At 37.3% G+C, this 20,350-nt stretch overlaps 5 protein-coding genes across 6 annotated transcripts in view; 2 read left to right on the top strand and 3 right to left on the bottom strand.

Annotated features, from left to right (window-relative positions):
* The first annotated feature begins 241 nt into the window (after window positions 1-241).
* LOC129567867 (leukocyte receptor cluster member 8 homolog) lies at window positions 242-6,163 on the top strand. The gene is made up of 5 exons (XM_055445225.1): window positions 242-469; window positions 699-2,618; window positions 2,726-2,924; window positions 3,037-3,244; window positions 3,376-6,163. Exons 2-5 carry the CDS (start codon window positions 825-827, stop codon window positions 3,536-3,538), a joined length of 2,364 nt encoding a protein of 787 aa, XP_055301200.1. The 5' UTR covers window positions 242-469; window positions 699-824; the 3' UTR covers window positions 3,539-6,163.
* Window positions 6,164-6,574: 411 nt separating this feature from the next.
* Window positions 6,575-7,972, bottom strand: LOC129567880 (brain protein I3). Its single transcript, XM_055445242.1, has 3 exons — window positions 7,702-7,972; window positions 7,281-7,499; window positions 6,575-7,202 (listed from the first exon to the last, which is right to left on the bottom strand). Exons 1-3 carry the CDS (start codon window positions 7,769-7,771, stop codon window positions 7,078-7,080), a joined length of 414 nt encoding a protein of 137 aa, XP_055301217.1. The 5' UTR covers window positions 7,772-7,972; the 3' UTR covers window positions 6,575-7,077.
* A 197-nt stretch (window positions 7,973-8,169) lies between these two features.
* On the top strand, window positions 8,170-15,860 carry LOC129567863 (brefeldin A-inhibited guanine nucleotide-exchange protein 1). Its single transcript, XM_055445220.1, has 6 exons — window positions 8,170-8,837; window positions 9,094-9,300; window positions 9,482-9,873; window positions 9,957-12,222; window positions 12,312-14,668; window positions 14,783-15,860. Exons 2-6 carry the CDS (start codon window positions 9,171-9,173, stop codon window positions 14,921-14,923), a joined length of 5,286 nt encoding a protein of 1,761 aa, XP_055301195.1. The 5' UTR covers window positions 8,170-8,837; window positions 9,094-9,170; the 3' UTR covers window positions 14,924-15,860.
* Window positions 15,861-15,903: 43 nt separating this feature from the next.
* On the bottom strand, window positions 15,904-17,674 carry LOC129567878 (vascular endothelial growth factor receptor 1-like). Of its 2 annotated transcripts, none has more exons than XM_055445239.1 (5): window positions 17,302-17,674; window positions 17,120-17,222; window positions 16,891-17,053; window positions 16,097-16,802; window positions 15,904-16,023 (listed from the first exon to the last, which is right to left on the bottom strand). In XM_055445239.1, exons 1-4 carry the CDS (start codon window positions 17,569-17,571, stop codon window positions 16,697-16,699), a joined length of 642 nt encoding a protein of 213 aa, XP_055301214.1. In that variant the 5' UTR covers window positions 17,572-17,674; the 3' UTR covers window positions 15,904-16,023; window positions 16,097-16,696. The 2 variants fall into 2 exon arrangements, with proteins under 2 accessions (XP_055301214.1, XP_055301213.1); XM_055445238.1 differs by having other exon boundaries at window positions 15,930-16,308; window positions 16,375-16,802.
* A 35-nt stretch (window positions 17,675-17,709) lies between these two features.
* Window positions 17,710-20,350, bottom strand: part of LOC129567900 (plexin-A4-like) — a 58,976-nt gene continuing 56,335 nt past the window's right edge. The window contains exons 4-6 of the mRNA XM_055445272.1: window positions 19,161-19,598; window positions 17,909-19,032; window positions 17,710-17,827 (exon numbers count right to left, since the gene is read on the bottom strand). Coding sequence (XP_055301247.1) covers window positions 17,710-17,827; window positions 17,909-19,032; window positions 19,161-19,598 — 1,680 coding nt within the window. The remainder of the gene's footprint in view (window positions 17,828-17,908; window positions 19,033-19,160; window positions 19,599-20,350) is intronic.

Below are 20,350 nucleotides of genomic sequence, written 5' to 3'. Positions count from 1 at the left end.
TTTACATTAAACTAGTCGATATGTAATGAAATTATAAACGATTCTGGTAGTTTTAGAACGTTTTTAAATATATTTTGAAAGATTTAAATTTATTTTGAAAAAATATTCATGCTTAAATTAGGAAACGACTTTATTCTCTTTAATTTACCTCACGTTTCACAAATAAGGCGCAATTTTCATATCCGAATCTGACATACCGACCGAAAAAGTGACTGTCAATAGTTACTTCATGATGTCCAACGTTACAATGCTAAAAAAAGTCATCCATCTGGTATCGACCACAAAGAAGAATATGATGAACTCATTTTCACAACATGTTTCAATGGAATGCCATTAAAAAAGCAGTGAAATTTTTCTTCTAAAATTTTAATAAATAAATTGTTATCAAATTTCAGCTGGTTAAATACAAATAAAGTGAATCAGTGAATTGCAGCGGATAAAAATCAACTAAATTTTTTCGTATTAATCTGTAAGTATTGATGAGCAAAAAAAAAAGATTTCCCAAAAAAATATTCAGGGCAACCTTGATGTATTTTTGCGACGCCATTTTCTTTTTTTTCGTAATAGAAATTTCTCGTGCATCAATGAAAAATCAAAGTAGTCATTTTTGTTGCATAAAACTGTGAAATAATCGCAACGAATTCTAGCTCAATACCTAATAGTGATTATGCAATATTTTTTCTCTGTGTATTTTGCAGAAGACTTCGGAATTTGGGGTAGAGTTTTATTATTTATCGTTGATTAAGTGTGTTGAAAAGAAAAAAATTAGGACAAAGGTAAGTCATCTACAAAACAAAAGCACACACACGCGCGCGTTTGACGAAATGGGAGAGAATATGAATGAGTGCGTTGGCACTAACGGTGGATCGTCAGCGAATCCATGGGCTGCTGCTCCATACAGCTACGATCAGATCTACAATTTGGCCGCATCGATAGTGAAAAAGCAACAAGACCAACAATACAGTGCGTATCAAAATCATGTACAAAAGTATGCCTTAGAGCAATTGGCCAAACAGCAGAATAATGCACCGCCCGGATTTGGTAATGTGTTGATACCGCCACCGCCGCCAATGTTATCACATCCAACGTTAATGGACATCGAAGTACCACCACCGCCTAGTTTCTACGGTAATCAATCGCCTCAGAACAATTCCAAGCAGTTTGGTGGCATCCGATTCAATTTGAATCAGAAGCGCTTACAAAGCAGCCCCTTAACAAACAACGTCATCGGAATCAACAATCAACATCAACAACAAATGCAGCAGCAGCAGCAGCAGCACCAAGGCAACAATGGAAACAATGGAAATGCAAAGAAGAAGCGAAAGAAGAACAAGAATAAGCAAAATCTGCAACATAATCAGTCACCAAATGGGTCAATGATGAATAGTTCGAATTTCCTTAACACGAGCATCCCTCCACCGATGGGCATTCCTCCTCCATCAACTTTAGCACTTTCCCCTCAAGTTACTCCCGATTTGACAAAACCTCCTCCGGCTTTTACAAACCCTTTTTCTCAAAAACCACAAATTCAAACCCTTCCCTTGCCATCAACTCCCCCTTCCCTTTCAAATCAAACCAGCCCCATCCCATCAGCCTCTAGTCCCGCTGTCAAAAAGCCAAATCCATACGATGATCCGACTGATATATGGCCCGAGAGTCTGAGTCGATATGTTGAACGTTGCTATGCCAAGTGCCAGACCGACTTTGACAAAGATCAAATTCAAATTTGTCTCAAAGGACGAATCACACAAGCAGCGACCCACGGTGAATTGATGACCAAAGACTGGGACAATGAACCAACGCCAAGTGTTCACAGTGAACGCAACAATGTAGTGATTCCGAAGCAGCCAAATCAAGGTGTGCCCGGTCAATTGGCTAGCTACCAGAATAAATCCGTAACGAATACACCGAAAAAAGGACTGTCACAAAGTTTAGGTATGAGATTAGGTAATCGCAGAAACAAACGGTCCAGTCGTTCGCGTTCACGTTCACCATACACATCTTCGAGTCGGAAGCGTCGTAGCACAAGCAGCAGCCGAAGTGACCGTTCGCGTAGTCCACAACGGAAATCACGCCGGACATCAAGCTCGTCGTCATCCAGTTCGGACGAATACAAAAGTTTTACGAAACCAAGTAACAAGAAATTGGGCTCTCGCCTTGGAACAGTCGCTGTTAGCTTACAACAAAGTAATGCATCAAAGAAGAAGAACAAGAATAAAAAGGACAACAACAAAAAGTTTGGAACATTGGGCGGTGATATTGTTAGCGATGCCGAACGATTGCAACAGCGCGCCGCCAGATTTACGGAGAAGAAAGCGTCAACGTCGCATGTTTCAGTGGTCAGTAGTAAGAAGAAGAAGCACATGCCAGTGCAAAGCCGTTTGTATGTCGACGATAATGCGGATAACAACTTTGATTTGATCGATTTCCACATTGTCGGCACGTGCCGTGACGTGGAAAAGTCATTTTTGCGACTCACAAAAGCGCCAGAAGCGCACGAAGTTCGACCGGAAGAAGTTCTCGTTTTTTCACTGGCCAACGCCAAGTCTAAATGGACGGAGAAACAAGACTATTACTATGCGTGCGATCAACTCAAATCCATCCGACAAGATCTAACGGTAAGTTTTTCATTTCGGAGTAAACAAAGTGCTCTCTAAATGGGACATTTCAGCCTATTGATTCAATTTTTTGATGCATTTTTTCCTGCAATTCCATTCGAAAACAGGTACAAGGCATTCGAAATGAGTTCACAATTCAAGTGTATGAAACCCATGCACGCATTGCCATGGAGAAAGGTGACCATGAAGAATTCAATCAGTGTCAAACACAGCTGAAAATGTTGTACGCAGATCTTGGCGGACAAAATCGTCTCGAATTCACAGCGTATCGTATTTTGTACTACATTTTTACGAAAAATACCTTGGGTGAGTGTACATTTTGACTTTTTTTTTACAAAATTGTTTACCAAATATTTTTTTGATCATTTTTTTTACTTTTCGAGAAAAAAATCCAAATACAAATATTTTCTGTTCACAGATTTAACCACCATCCTTAAATCCTTGACGAATAGTGATCGAGATGATGAGTGTATCGCACACGCATTGAAATTGCGTTCTGCATGGGCATTGGGAAACTATGTGAAATTTTTCAATTTATACAAAACGGCACCGAAAAGTGCACGTCATTTGATAAATTGGTTCATTGACAGAGAACGCAAAATTGCCCTTAAAAATATTATCAAAGCGTACGTAACCAAAGAGTCAAATATTATTATTATCTCTCTATCTCCATATTGTTTGTTGTTTGGAATTTCCATTTAATAATTATTTCGAAACTTTTCTTTTCCTCCAAAAAAAAACAACAACCAATAAATAGTTATCGCCCAAATTATCCAGTCGAATCAGTCGCAAAAACGCTGGCATTTGAATCGCCTGAAAAGTGTGTTGAATGGATGACGCCGTATCAAGTGGCATTTACCGACAACACAACCATTGACTGTAAAACAAGTGCCTCAGTTGCTATCCCTAACATTGTCTAAAAAATATGCTTGCCAACGAACGACGAATCATCGACCAACTCTATTTTCATCTTGAGTACCTAACCAATTTTAATTTTCAAAAATACTCAATATCGCCTGGGAATAGTTGCGCGTTGCTCTTAGTGATGTGATTTTGAAGTTAGAGAGTCTGGAAGAAAATGCTTCCTCATTATTCCAAGAAAAAAAGACATTTCACATAAGTTAAACATCGATAGCATAGAACATGACAGTGTTCGACGTCGGCAGTTTTCTATAGATTTCCAACAAATTCATTTTTTCGCATCCAATGAACTCTATTCGGTGTATTTTGTGAATTTAATAGTTGTTGCCAATTGAAATTGTTGCATACGAAAGACACTATTTCAACGATATTTCATACATCGGCCTCTCCAATTGTGAATTGAAGTTTAAAAAAAAGTTATTTTTACGCCATTTTTCAACTAGAATAATTTCATCGGACATTGAGTTTCATAATTTCATACCACCACCAAATAGTCTCGAAAGATCCGGTATAAAAGAAAAGACTTGATCAAGATTTCGAAATTTTGTTTGAGTGTTTCATTCCAAATGTGTTAATTTTAAGTTCGCGTTGAAATCTAAGTTAATTTCTCGAGAGAAAAAAAACAAATGATTGCGTGGAATAAACGAAATTCCATTCACAATATGGGAGCAGTAAGTTGTATCGTATCGATATCGACTGCAGAAGTGGGATAAGGAGAGTACAGTCACGGCGAGGAGATTAAAATTAAGCTTCACCACATCATCGCATTCGAGGGTCTGCCTCTGTTGTTGAGCAAAAGCACTGACTTGGCACTTGTTTACTCGAGATGAACGACAAACAAAGACATATTAAGCAAGCATAGAACCGTTTTAACGATAAATTCGTCATTTGATTGAGCAAATAGCTGTGACGAATGCTATCCACAATTTATCACGCGAAATGCCCACTTCAGTTAAGAGACGAAAACGATTTTCAATTGAGGAATTGAATAAACGGAGAATTTGGTTTCTGTGCGAGCACAGATCAACGTCCGTTGTACCGAGATCGAGTGATGAATTAAATGATAACACTTGATGATAACTATGTTGCGCACAAAAACGTTGTGTGCACTGTGCAGTCGACCTCACTGAAAACTGATCAAATACGGCGAATATCTTTGCACGTTATACGTACTTCAGCATCATTTATGAAACAAAATGCACGAAATTCAATTCATCACAACAAATAACCAGTTTAAAATCAATCAAATATAAACAAAAATTCAACCAAAAAGTCGATAATCCTAATCAAAACACCGTTTCAAATTTTGTGTAAATAAAAATCTGTAAAAATATTGTGTGCTGAAAAATCAACCGATCGATGGAACTGTGATGGTGGTACCATAATTGTGATACAAAAATGAACATTTTTCAACCCGAATCATGTTTGATCGACGAACTCAAAAGTGTTCACCGCAGAAATTACGAATGGACACACATCATTCACAATCAATTCAATTCAAGCAAGCAAACAAAAAACTAATTCACATCGATAATTGAAACACCAACAGAAAAAAAAGACGAGAATTTCAATTTAAAGTGGTTTATTTGATAAGTGATTTCCATAAATGATGTTGATATTCTTTTACCTTTTTCTTTTCGTTGTTATCGTTTTGAATGTTTATATTATTTTGTGAAATATCCAGCCCATTTCCTCCCCTTCACCCACAAGTAACAATGATGAGCTTTTGTTTTTCCACACAAAAAAAACAAAACAGTTTAACACAAAAATAACCCCTCCCATAAGGGATTAATAAATATTTTATTGTAAATTACTTTTCAATTTGAATAAAACTAGATTTACAGGTTGTTCTTCGAAGAATTTTGTCGAATGTGAGAGGAAGAGTGGGATTGTATGACAGCAAGTGCGCGCGCGCTAAACCATTCTAACTGCAATCTATTCCGGAACACAGAGATGTACGACATAGCCAAAAGCGCGACGTTGATTTTATATTCCCCTCAAATGTAAAGAGAATTAGTTAAGGCCATAGAATTGCCACCAGGAATGTCTGTTTACAAATAACCTCTCCCATCATTAAACACACATAAAATAAAATCAATTGATCATTCTAAGTTTCAGAATTATTTCATTTTTTTGAAAAGAAGAAAAAAATCCTAATCATTTCTTTTTTTAAACCATTCCGATTTTTCGGGATTTTTTTTTTAATTTTCCAACATTTTGCAGAAATTGTATTAAAAATTTGTGTAATTTTTTTGTCATATATTTCAAAAGAAAAAAAGAGATATTATTTCGAATTCAAAACTGACTCAATTTTTGTTTTTGAACGGAATTCAAATTTTAATTTTAATAAAAAGACAAACTTCATTTTAAATGAGTTTACTATAAATAGATAACGTCATCAGACTTCGTAGGAATTTATTCATGTAAATAGAGATTTACTCCACAAAGGAAAAATTGATTAGGGATTGTTTTCTCAGCGATAAAGGTCAATGCTGATTTATTATTGTCTACGAACGTATCATTTGTCTTTCTCTGTTTTTAATGCGTTGTTATGCTATTCGCGATTTAAAACAGACACACAAAAACTCCACAAATAAATATTCTCTATCTTATCAACAAAAAAATGCAATTCGTTTTTTTTTGTTTTTTTCCATTGAAATAGGAGGTGGTTGCAATGATATCATCGTATGGTAACAACAAAAATTGCTTGAATAACAATAGAAATATTTCCTACTATTACAATTTAAGCGTGATGAATCGAACGATATATGGTTACTCTAGTTCAAAGAGATTCGTAACGGTAATATCGGTACGAAATCACAGTTGTAGTCAGAGTGACCGCTTCAATTGCTCATTTTAGCATGCGATCGAATGCTTGAATAAAATTATCTAAACGCACGTTTGGTCACACTTGAATTGAAAGTGGAACTTATTGTTTCTTCAATTGGAATTGACGTCGATAAGAAGATCATTACACACATTAATTTGAAGAGAAGAAAAAATTTGAAAAAAATTCTAGCAAAAATAACACCAACTTTTTTTCTTGTCATTTTTGTTCATTTATTCGGTTCGGTTAGGATATATAAACATTACACATGTTATTCTCTTTCATTCGGACGAACAGTGTTACAATTTCTTCGCCTTTGCTCACTTCGAAATGTTTTATAAATCAAATTCGGCTGTTCGTCGATGTTGAACAACAACTTTCTCCTAAATCTAATCTTATTATCTATACAGTAATATAATCAGTAGCTCAACTGCAAATGTGTAACCATGCGCTATGTATGTAATATCAATTGCATGCACAATTCTACACATCAATACTAAACAAATATTTCGATTGGAAAAATGGACTCTATAGCATGGAAATATTGTGTTTTTTTTTTTGGTCAAAAGAAAAAATTCCCAAAATATCACCATTTTGTATGTACAAGAAAAGCGAATTGCATTTCGAATGGTAAAACATGATTTGGCCGCCAAATTGTTTGCCGGTTCTATGAATTCGTTGAAGATTTTTGGTTCATTATCATAACGACGATTAGAATTGAGCGCCACAATTGGTGCATCGTTTATTTTTTAGGGCAAGGCAGCATAAAATTCCAAGGGGGAAGAAGAATATAGCGCAGCAGATGCCCAAGCAAGTATAATCATCCTCTAAAACGCCTATACGGATTTATTAATAAAGAATAATTGGATTTTGAGAATGAATAAATACAATAATTAATATGTATTAAAAACTACCTATGCGGCAAACTGGACAACCGTTGATTACAATTATCTCGGTTGGCACAGCGATAGTTGAATGACTTATAGTTCCATATCCAGCGTTGGGCAAAGGTCGAATCGGTTTTGTTACTATGACCTCAGGTTGCATTTGCATCGGCGACGATTGAATGGGATAAATGGGTGCAAAACTACTGTCCGGCACAGCAGTTGAGCTCTGTGCGATTCCCGTACCAACTAAAATTATACGAAAAAAGTTTGGACACGCATAAACCTTGGTTAAAAAATGTCATGGTCAATTGTTTAAATGCGAATTTAAATGAATATGCCAATTAGTTAGACGATGTGATGAGTCACAGTCAGCTATTGGGTACTGGAGACACTGTTAATTGGTCTTTTTTTCCTTTTTCAATACAAATTTCTTCAAATATTTACTAACCAGGTGGTGCAGATGGTGTGATGGGTGAATTAATTGCTTCATTATACGATGGCGGTTGATCTTGATACATTTTGACGCTTAAATAATCAAAAACGAAACTTTCTATCGAAACAAAAGGAATAATAAATGAATTATCGATGTCGTCTTTGTGTGTTATTAATCATTGAAAATAGGTTCGGTTCGATGCAATGAACAATATGCAGAAACGTCAAAGTGGTTGCGTTTACACGTTCGTTCAGCTGGTGGGTATATGTTTATTCCGTGTGTGTGTGTTTTTGCGTTGTGGCTTAATCATTTCGAAGTCGAATTTTCGAATGAACCCAATTAATTACTTTAATTTGCTATGGAATTTCTATTCCAAATGGTAATAAAATGCAAAATTTTGCAAATATATTGAAAATAATTACTGCGTTGAATTGCAATTGTTTGTATAGCCAATGTCATTAATGTAGAATGTGTCATTAGCAATGGGTGTGTGCTTGTGTGTGCATGTGTATGTGCCAGTGAGTTCGAAAACTGGGCTGTTTTGACATATAGGCTTTGACGTGACAATTGCTGCTACGAAAATCGTATTCCAAATAGAAATTTTCATGAATCGTGACACATATGCGAAAAGTAGCAAAAGTCTTTGAAGAGAAAAAAAAAATAAATCACTTTAGAATGAAACCCGAGTGTGACTTGTGTTGGTGTTTTTGTTTACCGAAAAACTTCATTTGAACAGCGAAAAAAAAAACCTTTTTGTGTGAACAACCATTTGATTCGGGGCAAACAAACAAGAAACTTTGTATTGCGTGGTCAAGATTTACGTTTCATTTTCTTCTCTCGTTATTTTTATTTGACTGTGATAACCTTAATTCAGACAATAGTTTTCGTCATTCATTTTTTAACATGCAAGTGCAATCCGCACTGAACGCGAAAAAGAAGAAGCAGTAGAAATACAACTTACATCGTAGTGTGTAATGAAAAGAGACAGTGCTAGCAAAGACATAGCAAGACACACTAGTGTGTGTGTTGTCGCAATATTGTAACAAAAAAAATATTTTCTTCTGTGGAAAAACCTTTCATTTTTAATGATGTCGTAATTTAAAAAATAAGCGAAAATTGTAGCGAATTTGTGCGATTCCGATATCCATTGTGTAAGTGTTAAATTGATGTGGAAAAATAAATGAAATTAGTTTTGACACACAATCTACAATACATTATGTTTTGGGCACGTCACATAGGAGGTGAACGTGTATCCAAAACATACGTGAGAATCGTTTGACAAGGAAAAAATATCGATTTTTTTGTTGTTTCACTTCAAAATGCTAATTTGCATCAATTCAATGAAAGTGATGGTCAATTTAGCAAACATTTACGGTGATGATAAGATTACTTCCATTTTATTTTTAGAGATACAGTTTTTTCCTTCTTCGAACGTTCCCAATTACGAAAAGTGAGAGAGAAAAGAGCAACACAAAATAATCACAATGCAGAATAATACGACAAAAATAGCAAAAAAGACGTTCATCGAACGTGCCCTCGAACAAATATTAGCTGACAAAGATATATCCCGATCGCATCATACACAGTTGAAAAAGGCTTGTGAGTCAGCACTCGGTACGTACAATTTTTTTCTTCCTCTTCTTCTATTTATTGTATCCATCATGTACACTCAAATTCTTATCGCTTATATTGAGTCTCCCACTTGATAAGGTCACACAATCAATTATGCACGAGGTGAACGAACAATTAATCGGTTTCTTCTAATCGCAACGACTGCATTTTTTCTCGATTCCAGGTGAAATAAAGCAATTGAAAGATGGTGGTCATATTGAGGCGGTAGATGGCCAATCGACAGCCCTACCGATGCCAAAAAATGACTCCAACAATGTAATAAATGCAGAAAAGTATTTTCTACCATTTGAATTGGCGTGTCAAAGTAAAACGCCACGCATCGTAGTCACAGCCCTAGATTGCTTACAAAAATTAATCGCATACGGACATTTGACGGGAAACATACCGGACTCATCGAGCCCGGGTCGTTTTCTTATCGATCGAATCGTTTCAACTATATGCAATTGCTTCAGTGGGCCACAAACTGACGACGGTGTCGAACTACAGATTATTAAAGCACTTTTAACCGTTGTCACATCACAGTATATCGAAGTGCACGAAGGGAATGTGCTTCAGGTATGTGCACAGCATGATTCACACGAAACCATGAGCAACAGACGACATAGAATTACTTATTGATTTTTGTTTCTTTTTTTCAGGCTGTGCGCACTTGCTATGACATTTATTTATCAAGTAAAAATTTGATAAATCAAACCACGGCACGGGCAACACTCACTCAAATGCTGAATGTTATTTTCACGCGAATGGAAAGCCAAGCATTTGAAACGAACTCGGAAGCGTCCGATAATACAAATAATACGCAAATTCAGGTAGTTTTATCGCCCGTCGAACCGAATCCAAGCGATAAATTGCGCAACGATGACACGAATAACGAACAAAATTCGACGAAAAGCGCCGACAGCGAGACGAACGAAAGTTATATGCGACAAGTTTTAGATGAGATCATTGACGAAGCATGTCAAATAGTGGAAAATAAACTACGAGCCAATGGCGATGATGAAGTGAAACAAACGGCGATGACGGCAGCTACAGAACAATCAGATGGAGTTCAAGAGACAAATCAAGCTGAGACTGAGATCAAATTGGATGAACCGAAATCGTCGATTGAACCGACCACGCCGACGACACCGAAACCGGGTTTCGAATCCATTCATCGTGTACCGTCGCAGGAGAGTGTCGAAATTCAAAGTGAAAATGATAATGTTGTTACAGCCAAATTCACACATATTCTACAAAAAGATGCATTCCTAGTGTTTCGTGCGCTGTGCAAACTCTCAATGAAACCGCTGCCCGATGGCATAATCGACGAAAAATCGCACGAACTTCGCTCAAAAGTCCTATCGCTACACTTGCTTCTGTCCATTCTACAGAACGCCGGACCCGTTTTTCGATCGAATGAAATGTTCATCATGGCAATCAAACAGTATTTATGCGTTGCACTATCACAGAATGGTGTCAGCCCGGTGAAAGAGGTGTTTGAACTCTCCTTGTCAATCTTTGTGGCATTGTTGTCAAACTTCAAAGTGCATCTGAAAAAGCAGATTGAAGTGTTTTTCAAAGAGATTTTCTTGAACATTTTGGAAGCCACAACATCATCATTCGAACACAAATGGATGGTGATCCAAGCCTTAACGAGAATTTGTGGCGATGCCCAGAGTGTGGTCGATATTTATGTGAATTACGATTGTGACTTATCGGCAGCTAATTTGCTGGAGCGTTTGGTGAATCATCTGTCGAAAATTGCCCAAGGCCGTCAGGCCATTGAGATTGGCATTCGGCCAATGGAAGAGAAAGCAATGCGAATTCGTGGCTTGGAATGCCTTGTCTCGGTGCTAAAATGCATGGTCGAATGGAGCAAAGATTTGTATGTGAATCCAAACTCACAAACATCATTGGGAGAACCACCGACCAAAGCCACGAATGCGAACAACTATGAATCGAACAATGTAAATGAGAATGGTACCACTCCACTGCGATCAACGCTTGGCGGTTCGAGTCAAAGTCTCAACTCGATGGGCAGCTCCATAAATCGTGAAGTGCTCGATTTACCGGAAGAGCTGGAAGAACGAAAGCAACGCAAGGAAGTCATGGAAACCGGCATCGATATGTTCAACCGCAAACCGAAGAAAGGCGTTCAATTCTTGCAAGAACACAAATTAATTGGATCCACCGTGGAAGATGTTGCCAAATGGTTGCTGTCCGACGAACGACTCGACAAAACATTCATCGGCGATTATTTGGGAGAAAATGATGAGCATTGCAAGCGAGTCATGTGCGCCTACATTGATGCAATGAATTTTGCTGATATGGATATTGTAGCTGCCCTGCGACACTTCCTCGAAGGATTCCGTTTGCCTGGCGAAGCGCAGAAGATCGATCGTCTAATGGAAAAATTTGCTAGTCGATACTGTGAATGCAATCCGAATTTGACACTGTTCTCCAGTGCCGATACCGTGTATGTGCTGGCATTCTCAGTCATTATGTTGACGACCGATTTGCATTCGCCACAAGTAAAGAATAAGATGACAAAAGAGCAATATATCAATTTGAATCGAGGAGTGAGCGACAGCAAAGATTTGCCGGAAGAATATTTGTCGCAGATTTACGATGAGATTGCAGGCCAAGAAATCAAAATGAAGAACACAGTCAATAAGCCGGGTAAACAAATTATAGCCAACGAAAAGAAGCGTAAACTGTTGTGGAACATGGAGATGGAGGCGATGTCAAGTACGGCGAAAAATCTGATGGAATCCGTGTCACATGTGAAATCACCGTTTACGTCAGCTAAACATCTAGAACACGTGCGTCCAATGTTTAAAATGGCATGGACACCATTTTTAGCCGCCTTTTCGGTTGGTCTACAAGATTGCGATGACCCTGAAATCGCTAGTCTCTGCTTGGACGGTAAGTTGACCTTTCACTTTCACTTTCACTTTCATTTTATAGGCAAATTTGAAGTTAATCGTTTTTCGGTTTCGTCGTCTTCTTTCAAGGTATTCGGTGTGCTATTCGAACGGCGTGTATATTCCATATGACGCTTGAACGAGATGCTTACGTACAAGCACTCGCCAGATTCACACTACTAACGGCCAATTCACCGATGACGGAAATGAAAGCGAAAAATATCGACACAATTAAGACATTAATCATGGTTGCTCACACGGATGGCAATTATCTTGGCAGCAGTTGGCTTGACATCGTCAAATGTATATCCCAGTTAGAATTGGCGCAGATGATTGGAACCGGCGTGCGTCCACAGTTCCTCTCCGGTCCAACACATCGCGATGCGCTCGATCCGAGCGTAAAAGAGCACATCGGTGAAACCAGTTCACAGAGTGTTGTTGTAGCCGTTGATCGGATTTTCACCGGATCGATTCGGTTGGACGGTGATGCAATCGTTGATTTTGTGAAGGCTTTGTGCCACGTATCACTTGATGAACTGAATAGCGCACAGCCGAGAATGTTTTCATTGCAGAAAATCGTTGAGATTTCGTACTATAACATGGGCCGTATTCGTTTGCAATGGTCACGTATTTGGCAAGTGCTCGGCGATTACTTTAACATGGTCGGTTGCAATGCAAACGAAGAGATTTCATACTTTGCACTTGACTCATTGCGCCAACTTTCGATGAAGTTCATTGAGAAGGGTGAATTCGCCAATTTCCGATTCCAAAAAGATTTCTTACGACCATTCGAACACATAATGAAAAAGAACAGTTCGTCGACCGTTCGAGATATGGTCGTGCGATGTGTCGCTCAAATGGTTAATTCACAGGCGCCAAACATTCGATCCGGTTGGAAGAATATTTTCTGTGTGTTCTATTTGGCGGCGGGTGATCAGGACGAGAGTATCGTCGAATTGGCATTCCAAACTACGGGCAAAATCATCACTGACCTCTACAAGCAACAATTCCACATCATGATTGATTCGTTCCAAGATGCGGTCAAATGTTTGTCGGAATTTGCTTGCAATGCACGATTTCCCGACACGAGCATGGAGGCAATACGATTGGTTAGAACATGTGCACACAGTGTGTCCGAGTCACCCAATCTCTTTGCAGAGCATGCCGGCATGGAAAACGACGTGTCTGTGTCTGAAGAAGACCGGGTTTGGGTGCGAGGATGGTTTCCAATGCTCTTCAGTTTGTCGTGTGTAGTGAATCGTTGTAAATTGGATGTGCGTACACGAGGCTTGACTGTGTTGTTTGAAATCGTAAAAACTCACGGCGAATCGTTCAAACCGAATTGGTGGAAGGATTTGTTCAACATTCTCTTCCGCATATTCGATAATATGAAATTGCCAGAGCATCAAACGGAAAAGGCGGAATGGATGACAACAACGTGCAATCATGCTCTTTACGCAATTATCGATGTGTTTACGCAGTATTTTGATGTTCTTGGACCGTTACTGTTGAGCAATTTATACACACAACTGCACTGGTGCGTTCAACAGAACAACGAACAATTGGCACGATCGGGAACGAATTGCCTTGAAAATTTGGTCATTTCGAATGGACTGAAATTTACCGAAGACACCTGGGATAAAACGTGCCAGTGTATGGTGGATATTTTCAATTGTACGCTACCAAAAGAGCTTCTCACGTGGAAACCGTCGAGCACCGATCACATAAACAATGTTCGAAATCATTCGATGGAAAATGGTGACATCCGACACAATAACAACAGCCAACAAATCCATGGTATTCTTAAGCGATCGAATTCACAACATTCAGTCTATAGTTTGAACGCTGAAGACGTTAAATCGGAAGTATTTCATTCGCAAAATAGTGTCTTTGCATCGTTGCTAATCAAATGTGTCGTTCAATTGGAATTGATTCAAACAATCGATAGCATTGTATTCTTTCCAACGACATCGCGGAAAGAGGATGCTGAAACATTGGCACTTGCCACCGCTGACGCAACCGGTAATATGACGTCGAGCCAAACCGAATGCCAACGCGAAGAACAAGGAATGTACAGCTATTTGAATACGACGCATTTGTTCCAACTCATCGAATGTTTGATGGATAGCCATCGATTTGCCAAACGATTCAATTCCGATCATGAGCAACGAAATATTTTGTGGCGTGCCGGCTTAAAGGGTTCCGTTAAACCGAATTTACTTAAACAAGAAACAACATCATTGGCATGCGTCCTGAGAATATTACTGAAAATGTACTGTGACGAGTCGAGATCACGAGATTGGCCCGACATTGAAAATCGTCTGATTGCCGTTTGCAAAGAAGCATTCGAATACTTTATGCTGTTGCAGAGTGAAGCGCATCGCGAAGCATGGACCTCATTATTGCTACTTGTTTTGACTAGAATCATCAAAATGCCAGATCAACGGGTGAGTTGTTGGATTCAAGGAATTTCCAAAAAAATCAATCGAAAATTCTTAAAAATGCATTGAAAAATTGACTTTTTTTCACTAATTTGCCTTTATTTTCTCTCTAAATTTCAGTTTGCTGCGCACGTATCTAGTTATTATTTATTGTTATGTGAAATCAATTGCTTTGATTTGAAACCAGAACTTAGAAGTGTCCTTAGACGTTTATTCCTACGGATTGGCCCGGTGTTTAATATAACAAGTGCCACGGCTTAAATTATAATCAAATATGATATTTGTTCTTTTTTTTCGTTTTACATTTAATTCGATTTTACATTAATATTTTTCTTTGGACTTTAGGCGACAAATGAAATATGTAATGTATAAATACAAATTTTCAATTCCATCGATAATGCTGTGCAGGCCGATCTATGTTGTTTCTTCTTCATTCAAAAATTTCTGTAAGAAATCGCTATTTTTCGAATCAAACCAATAACAAAGAAACAAAAATCAAGTCTAAATATTTGAAAAAAAAGAAGAGTAAAATGTAAAAGAAGAAGCGTAGTGTTATATGGCATATTTATTTAAATCAAAAGCTGTGAACAATATGTTTTGAGGATTCCAAATGTTTCGTCCTTTCTCTAGTTAAATGAAAAATCTGTATTAAGTTTACTCAATACAATTCGATTTATCGAAACTTGTATATTGAAAATAGTGAAATGAGAAATAATAACGTTGATTCAGACATTTTGAAATTCCATTAGAATAAACAAAAAAGCAAAAAAAAATGAATGAAATTTTATACATTTTAAAAAGAAAAGTTTGAACGAAACCCGTTGAATGCATCGGAATATTTGTATAATCCACAAACAATTTAATATAACTCTTTACGAAACGGTAGTTGATATAGGCTGGTTATATAATATTCCGTTGTTGCAATGTTATAGAGAGATTCACAATTATGAGCGCGAAGTAATTGTTTCTGTGGTTTTTTCCCCTTTCTCCTCCACAATCACACCATGCATACACTTACTCCTGATAACTCGACGAAACATTACTATCTAAAAACAAAACAATCGTTTAAGAAATTCACATCTAATTTAAGTGTATTAACAGAAAAATTTGAAACAATTCCTACACTGTAAACTTTCTATCCATTTTATCGGACTAAGACAAAATAAAATAAAATTCAAATCGCTACAAATTACAAAAATTCCAAGGCTTTTCGTTCGTTATCATCGTTATTGATTATTTTCTACTGATTCTGTTGTTCTGTAGCATCTTGCAAAATGTAGGAAATTCTTTGTTCCAGATCATTGAATGATGGTCGCGTTTCAGGATATAAACGCCAACAAGGCACCATCAGTTCATCAAAGCTGCAACGAATTTTCATCAATAATTTTTCCCTTCGCCAATAGAAGTCTTTTTTTAAATCAATTGTCTACTAACATCATCTGTGTGGAGTATTTTGGTTTTTCCATTCGGTGACCATTCATCAATTTTTTTTCGAAATTATCATCACACTCAATGCCAGGATATGGTTCCTTTCCTAGCGAAAATAGCTCCCAAACGACTATTCCGAATGACCATGCGTCAGAGTTTGTCGTGTAGATTTGATACATAATCGATTCGAGAGCCATCCATTTGAGCGGCAGTTTACCCTGATAATTTCAAACATATTCAAAATGCCATTTTGTATTCAAGGGGAAAAACAGAACAGTTCCTACAAGATGTTTCTTCAAATAGATACCGCTTTCTTGCAACGACCGCGCCAAACCGAAATCACAAATTTTCACCACTCCATTATCACAGAGCAAAATGTTTCGAGCAGCTAAATCACCATGTAAAATGTTTCGTGATTCCAAATGCTGCATTCCATGCACAACCTGCAGTGCCCATTCAAGTAAATTGATTGTGGAAAACGGACGATCTGCTGAATCTGTTGAGCAGCTTGGTATCAATCTTTGCGAATCTGCGATTTAAATTTAATTTTAATTTTTCTGGCTAAAGAAATTGGATTGAATTTTGAAATGAACTAGAAGTTCTAGTCTAGAACAAACCGCTCGCGTTTGTGTCTACTCTTTTGAACAAAACGCCTAACTTTTTCTTGGTGTATCCCTCACTGAGAACACATTTTAGATTCCCTCCGCTATCGCTGCTTTCATTGAATTAATACGTGCCAGAATTAAAGCATCAGTAGAAATGAATTAAACATAATAGGGAAACAATTACAAGGGAAATACCTGCTATGATCGGAATCGATATCCCTATCCTCTTGTGTTTCTTTTGTTGGATCTATTTCATCTGTATCTTCATCGATTTGATTAATGAAATGATCGCGATTTGTTTCCAAATATTTTTTAACATTTCCGAATGGACAGTACTCCACAATAATCATTAGTTCACCTTTAGCAAGTAAATAAAAGAAAATTTTGAAAATATATTCAAATCAAAGTTCATAGGCAATTTTACGTTTTTCTTTATTTGTGGTAACGGCTCCAAGTAAATTCACTACGTTATCATGATGACCTAGATGTATCAGGATTTTGAGCTCCATTACTAGCGCTCGCATTTCCTTTATCCGTTTGGAACAAATGATTCATCATGATTGACATTGTATCAATTTGGAATGAATTTTATGGAAAAACACAAACCTCGTTCTCACAATTTCGTTTTGCCATTTTGACGGCCACCGTACTTTTCTCTTCGTTGGGTAAAATTTGTTGAGCGATCGCTTTGAGCACAACACCATACGCACCAGAGCCAAGTGTACTTCCGAGTTTTAATTGTTCTTTCGGAAATTCATACTTGCTGTCATATGGTAGTAAATCGGCCTGATCACCTAACGGTACATATGGATTTATACTTTCAGCATTTCCTGCTTCGAAATTCTGCAAGCCGGCAGCCTTTAATTCACGTATCATTCGACGATCATAAAGAGTTCGTAGGGATAAGACAACAATGCATATAACAATTACTGAACTCAGTGTTACAACGATGATGATAATAGCTAATGATGACGAAATTTATTTTTACTCAAAATTCAACAGAATTAATGTTATTCATAATGAAAACTGTCTGTACGAACTATTTAGAGATTGATTGACTGGTACGTCATAGCTTACAACGCCAATATTAAATTTAAGGGCGCGACCAACTTGCACTGTGACCTTGAGAAATCTAAGAAAATTAAAGTGAGTAAAAGGAAAGATTGTTGTTTTCTTTGAAGAGAATGACGAATTTTTTGAAATAATTACATACTCATTTTTCGCAATCAATTGTGGTGGTTGGCATTCAAGTAAACTCCGCGAAAGTGATGTAATATTACAAAGATCTTCACCAACCATGACACGTACATCGTTTATTTCGCAGGTGAGATTCAAGTTTTTTCCTGTGATCGCCAGTTGTTGTTGATTTTCAATATATTTCACCAACTCCGGGAACGTATCATACGTTGGATCTGGATAGAGCTCAAATTTTGGATAGCCCTTGGTAGAGAGATCTCGTACACTCATTACACGATCCATCATGAATCCGAATTCCAATTTTGTTGGATTGTCGGGGTCTAATTTTTCATTGTCAGCACCGATGATAGGTGAAATACAACTCATTACCGTATTATTTGTTGCATTGCATTCGGAGTAAAAGTTTCTATTGCCGTAATGAATATACAATTCTGGCTTTTGTATGATTTTTAAACTTGTTCCGTGTACAATAATATTCAAACCACCTGCCGGAATACATCTTGGCGCCCCATGACTCAGTTTGGATGATACAACTGAAATTATTGTTGGATCATCTCCGAATTGAAAATTTTGTCCATCATATTCGCGAGTGGCACTATCGAATGTCATTCGTAGTTTGCCAGACCGTATATCTTTTGGTTGTGTATTTTGGCAAACCGTTCGATTTTCTTCATTGGACTGAATATAACAATGCGAATCACCCATATATGCATAGATCTTTCTACCAGCACTCAAGTGTTGGCCAGTAATTGTTATCAGCGTACCACCTGATATAGGACCGTATTTTGGCTCAAAATTATCGATTGTCGGATTAACAATTTGGAAATTTTTTGTTGATATCACAGCTTTCCCGAATTGTTGAATGAGAATTTTCCCTTGGCGTATTTTAGAGAATCGTAATACACACTCGATGGGCACTGTATGTAGAATTATGTCGTTCGCCGCACATTTAACACCAACAATTTTCACTTTAACGTACCACATTGAAAAATCGTTGATAAACGGTTTTGTAATAATTTTTATGAGAGATTTACTATCGTATGGCACGATGGGTGGATAGAAAATGAAGTTGGTTAGATTCGGTGTTAAGGCTGGAGAAGTGCATATTTCTTGAATTGACGATCCATTTTGGTGCCAATACTGTTGACAAAAAAAAAGTTTTATTGAAATTTATAATATTCCATTAGAAAATTCGTCGTTCAATTTTGATTTTCACAACAATTTCGGTATTCTCTTCAGTGAGTCAAAGTAGTTAATTAAGAACTTACGTAGTTTTTCCACGAAACAGAGCTATAGTTTTCATCAAGACAGTTGGATTCCAAAGTGCATCGATTCACATGCGGGCACCAGCCGCAATAGAGGTTTTTTGCATCCACACATTCGTCACATTTAGCGAAAACTGTACAATTATCGTACACCTTAACCTTAACAACTTGCTTCTTTGACATCACATAGAGGCTTAATTCATCTACATCAAATTGCATTGAATTGATTGGGGAGTTTTCAAACACTTTTATGTCAGCCTTTTCGATTTTCGCCGATCCTGATTCTATAGACAGCTTTTTTATACGGCCATCCATAGTGCCAATCAACACTAAAGTATTTCTATTGAATTGTGTGACAGCAATAGCCGTTACCTGCTCTTCAAATGTTGCCAGTGGTACAGAAACGATTGCCTGTTCACCACCATCACTGAGAAGGTGAATCTGCTGCACAAGACTTTGGACGATGCAATTATAAAATTTGTTTCAACGTACATCGTCAAGTCGATACAAAAATGTCCATAGAAAAACAAATCCCTAATAACACTAAAAAATAGGAAGGATAAGGCATGGAAACGTTGAAGACGGTCTGGCTATCTTCAGTCGTTCGAATGGAAATACATTTTGGCATCCCGTAAATTTGATAAACTGAACACGGAACTGTACAACACAAACGTGGAGAAAATTAAATCTTCACTCAAGCATGATGCATCGAGATTTTGGCAATATGTAAATTAGAAGAAGAGCAGTTGCGCAAGTGGACGTTCTATACACGAACTTCAGCAAAGCATTCGACAGAGAATATCACAAGAGATTTATTCTGACATAGATTCTCACGCCCCCTGATCTCATTGATCTTGACCCCCCATGAATTTTTTGGACCCATCGATATTTTGCGACTAAATTTTCGAACCTTTTTTTGGTCTTCACTTTTCTCTCCGAAAGCAATTTTTACACTAGATAGAATTAAGTTTTTCGACCCATCATTAAAGAACAAAGCGTAGATTCTTGCAGATATTTATAGGTTAAATACAATTTCGTCTATAAAAAATGACAAAACCGTCTAAAATAAAAACAATTTCGTCTAATGAAAAATTGTTACTTTTTTTTACAAAATCGTCTAAAAAAATGACAAAATCATCTATAATTCTGACAATTTTTTTTATGACAAAATCGTTGTGGAAATTGACAAAATC

Source organism: Sitodiplosis mosellana, unplaced genomic scaffold, assembly GCF_009176505.1.
Source record: "Sitodiplosis mosellana isolate CC-2019 unplaced genomic scaffold, AAFC_SMos_1.0 Smas_scaffold_13, whole genome shotgun sequence".
NCBI classification, from domain to species: Eukaryota; Metazoa; Arthropoda; class Insecta; order Diptera; family Cecidomyiidae; genus Sitodiplosis; species Sitodiplosis mosellana.
The sequence above is the reverse complement of the archived record's forward strand: the minus strand, read 5'-3'. Positions and strand labels throughout refer to the sequence as shown.